Consider the following 4,313-nt stretch of genomic DNA (forward strand, 5'->3'; position numbering starts at 1 on the left):
TTCCATGAGAGGTAGTCGTAACTGACTAATTTCTCATGATTTTTGAATAGTTCACTTAGCACTCATTGCATCGGGTGATGCTCACAGGGGTGAAGAAGTGGGATTGAAACTAGTGAAATGTGGAGAACGAATCACATAGCAAATGGGGTAGCAAGCTAAGTGGGCTTGATTGTGGGGAAAAACTCCACAGTTAAGCGCGCTTGAGCCAGAGGAGTTCTGGGATGGGTGACCTCCTGGGAAGTCCTGGTTACCGGGTGCAAGCCCCGGAAGTGATGATTGATGCTATGTGATTCGTTCTCCACATTTCACTAGTTTCAATCCCACTTCTTCACCCCTGTGAGCATCACCCGATGCAATGAGTGCTAAGTGAACTATTCAAAAATCATGAGAAATTAGTCAGTTACGACTACCTCTCATGGAAATGGTCATACGTTTGAATGACTTACTTAACGCAGTTGAATCCCAAAAAATGATCTAATAAAATTTTGACTTCTTTATTATTTTTGAGTTTGAGTAATTTCACTTATATGTTTAAAACTTATTTGTTTAATATTAATTAAATTTTAAAATAATAAATTTAAATTAATATTCTAACCTTTTATTTTATTTATGTATTTTTTTTTAATTTAAAGTTAAAATTTATTTATTTTATTTACCAATTTAATTTTTATTATTTTATTATTTAATATTTGAAATAATTGTTTATATATATAGTTAATAATTTCACTTTTATACTTTAAAATTAAAGATCTCTACTATATGCATTAGGTCAGGTTCCCTTAAAATTTGACCTACTCCATGACGTCGGATTCCATTAAAAATTGACTACTCCCATGTGCAAGTGCCCAGTCTCATAATCCCACGTTAATAACTCGTCGTCTACAGAGTCGACAATTTCGCTCAGATATTATTTCTGGTCCATTTTGTTTTCTTAAAAATTCCAATTGTGATAATGTTTGAATAATTTTTTTAATATAAAAATGGATTCAGCATTATTATTTAAAAAAATTCCTAAGACTCAAAGTCTTGAACTTTGAAAACTGTAACTCAAATTTTTTTAAAAATCTCAGTACATTTTATCAAAATCATCCCACAATTTTTCATTGTTTTATGAGAAAAAAAGTCCTCCTTAACATTAATAAGGATAGAACGTTTGGGCAACGCCTAACCAGCCATTCTCAGGATATTTATTGCCCAGGGATATGCAAGCTCGTTAAAGCGATAACACGAGAGCAGGAAGTTTCGCCATTAAATAATATTTGGGGAGTTTCGCCATTAAATAATATTTGAGCTTTAGCATGTTATTGAGCTAAGCTGCTTGTATATCCCCCGAGCATCTTGCATATCCCCGAGCATTAAATACTGGCTGGTTAGGCGTTGCCGAACGTTTGGACTCTGCAAGAGTTTAACCTTTAATGCTGGCTGGTTGGTCATCGGTTCAACAGTGTCTATGGGAAAATTTGGCGAGAGACTTAACTTGCATTTATATGCGGACATGGTTACGTCAGTATCAACATTAATTTTCGTTACAGTCGACAAAACTCTTCACCTGTCCTTGCCTTTCATTTTCTCTCTCTTTAACTAGGCCTACGTGGTTACTGTCAACATCAACAGTACTTTCGTTACCATCAACAAAATTCTTCACCTGCCCTTCCCTTCCCTTTCATTTCTTCTCCCCTCTCTTCAACGAGGCATATAATTAAAGCGTACACTTCCTTTGCATTTCCATGATGCATTGAGCCACATATCTGTGAAGTTGCTCATCTCGGAGTTGCAGGCTGCACCTTTTGGCCCAAAGCATGATATCAGATCAAACGACGCAGAATAAGCAAACGGATCAAACCGTTTGCGTTACTGGAGCAGCGGGTTTCATTGCCTCATGGCTTGTCAAGATGCTCCTCATCAGAGGCTACACTGTCAGAGCAGCAGTTCGGACCAACCCAGCTGGTATATCCACTGATTACTAGCATTCTTGCCACATGATTTATTTTAATTATTTGGTTTAACGTTAGACTGGACCTATGTAGGTCCAACTAGGGTTTCTAAGGGGATTTGGGGATTGCAGATGATAGGTGGAAGTATGAGCATCTGAGAGAGTTGGAAGGAGCAAAAGAGAGGCTTGAGCTTGTGAAAGCTGATATTCTCCATTACCAGAGCTTACTCACAGTCATCAGAGGTTGCCACGGTGTCTTTCACATGGCTTCAGTTCTCAATGATGACCCTGTAACCATCACTTCTTTCAACTCTATTTGTATTTCCATTTCCATGCAGCTATTTGGAGCTTAAAATCACATTAATCAACCCTGGACCATTCTGATAATTTTAGATCTTGTTAAGCATTGCTTTTTTATATAGGTTTGATGGATGCAGTTAATATTGAATGTAGGAGCAAGTGATAGAACCAGCGGTGGAAGGGACGAGGAATGTGATGGAGGCCTGCGCAGAAACTGGGGTGAAGCGCGTTGTTTTTACTTCTTCCATCGGCGCGGTTTACATGAATCCTCACAGAGACCCGCTCGCCATTGTCCATGATGACTGCTGGAGCGATTTGGACTACTGCGTACAAACCAAGGTTTTATTTAACAACATTACTTATACCAAATATTAAGATAGAGGTAATGCAAATCATAGACTAATAATTGTTTGGCCTGACTCATGCATTATAGAATTGGTATTGCTATGCAAAAACCTTGGCAGAGAAATCTGCATGGGAGATTGCCGAGAGAAAGAATCTAGAGCTTGTAGTGGTTAATCCAGGCCTGGTGTTAGGTCCCTTGTTGCACTGTGCCATGAACCCAAGCACTGCTCATATTATGAAATACTTGACAGGTGGGTAATGTGGATATACGTGTTATAGTTAGTTCGTTTGGAAATATACCTGATGGATTAATGATTTAATTAATAGTTATGAATCTTATCAGGGTCAGCGAAGACGTACGCGAACTTAACACAGGTATACGTGGACGTGAGGGACGTGGCAGAGGCTCACATTTTAGTTTACGAAACACCCTCTGCCACTGGGCAAAGATATCTGTGCGCAGAATGCAGCCTCCATAGGGGAGACCTGGTCCACATGTTGGCCAACCTGTGTCCTCGTTATCCCCTCCCTACGAAGTAAGCGTTCACTAAACCCTCACATTATAAATATATTCATGTCGATGTAGATATATGATAAATCGAATCAACTGCAGGTGTTCAGATGAGATAAATGCAAGGGCCCAGTCGTTCAAGTTTTCAAATCAGAAGCTGAAGGATTTGGGTCTCTCATTTAGGCCTATAAACCAGTGTATGACTGAAACCGTGGCCAGCTTACACGACAAGGGTTTCTTTCAACACCTCTCTCCAGTTTTGGCTGACAGGGGTGGTAGCCAATCAATATTGGCGAGGATGTGATAGGTTATGGGTTTGCGGATCCTACCATCTCTGTGATAGCTACTGTATCTCCACTCTCTTTTCTGAGAATGTCGTTACCACGATGTCATTACCAGAGTGTACTATTTCTGTGATAGCTACGATATGTAAATTCAGTTTTTTTAATGCTAATGTTGTTAACAATGCCATGGTTTAAAAGAGACACGGTAGTTTAATGTATTTTTGACATGGTTTAGAAGAGACGTTGTAGTTTAATATATTTTTGGCTTTATTCTTATTTTTTTAATATTATTTTCCTCTAAATTTTTACTTTGATTTTATGTATGAGCATTCATTTTTAATTAATCAATTCTTTTCATTTTTTGAATATTTTACTTAACATTTATGGCATTTGAAGACGGTTACATCAGTGAAAAAGTTAAATTGATAAAGTTAAATAAAAAGTATAGTATCTATTTATCACTTTCAATGTTTGCCAATGACCAAAGATTTTCCAAAGGTCATGCATCATAATACTAAGTATGTTTAGGCCAAAAGAGTTTTGGGATGAGTGACCTATCATTTTCAATGTTTGCCAATGATCAAGACTTTTCAAAGGTCATCCATATGTTTAGGCTAAAAGAGTTTTGGGATGAGTGACCTATCACTTTCAATGTTTGCCAATGACCAAGACTTTTCAAAGGTCATCCATCACAATACTAAGTATGCTTAGGCCAAAATAGTTTTGGGATGAGTGACCTATCACTTTCAATGTTTGCCAATGACCAAGACATTTCAAAGGTCATCCATCACAATACTAAGTATGCTTTAGGCCAAAAGAGTTTTGGGATGAGTGACCTATCACTTTCAATGTTTGCTAATGACCCAGACTTTCCAAAGGTCATCCATCACAATACTAAGTATGCTTAGGCCAAAAGAGTTTTGGGATGAGTGACCTCTCA

General features: G+C 37.8%; 1 protein-coding gene across 2 annotated transcripts; it reads left to right on the forward strand.

The window, feature by feature from the left end:
• Positions 1–1,649: 1,649 nt before the first annotated feature.
• On the forward strand, positions 1,650–3,658 carry LOC149161930 (cinnamoyl-CoA reductase 1-like). Of its 2 annotated transcripts, XM_089435595.1 has the most exons (6): positions 1,650–1,947; positions 2,066–2,223; positions 2,387–2,572; positions 2,667–2,829; positions 2,922–3,114; positions 3,192–3,658. In XM_089435595.1, exons 1-6 carry the CDS (start codon positions 1,800–1,802, stop codon positions 3,391–3,393), a joined length of 1,050 nt encoding a protein of 349 aa, XP_089291721.1. In that variant the 5' UTR covers positions 1,650–1,799; the 3' UTR covers positions 3,394–3,658. The 2 variants fall into 2 exon arrangements, with proteins under 2 accessions (XP_089291721.1, XP_089291722.1); XM_089435596.1 differs by lacking the exon at positions 3,192–3,658 and having other exon boundaries at positions 2,922–3,118.
• Positions 3,659–4,313: the final 655 nt, after the last annotated feature.

Source organism: Pinus tabuliformis, chromosome 5_2 (assembly GCF_031772625.1).
Source record: "Pinus tabuliformis cultivar Carrire ecotype Pingquan chromosome 5_2, CPIR1, whole genome shotgun sequence".
In the NCBI taxonomy this organism is placed as follows: domain Eukaryota; kingdom Viridiplantae; phylum Streptophyta; class Pinopsida; order Pinales; family Pinaceae; genus Pinus; species Pinus tabuliformis.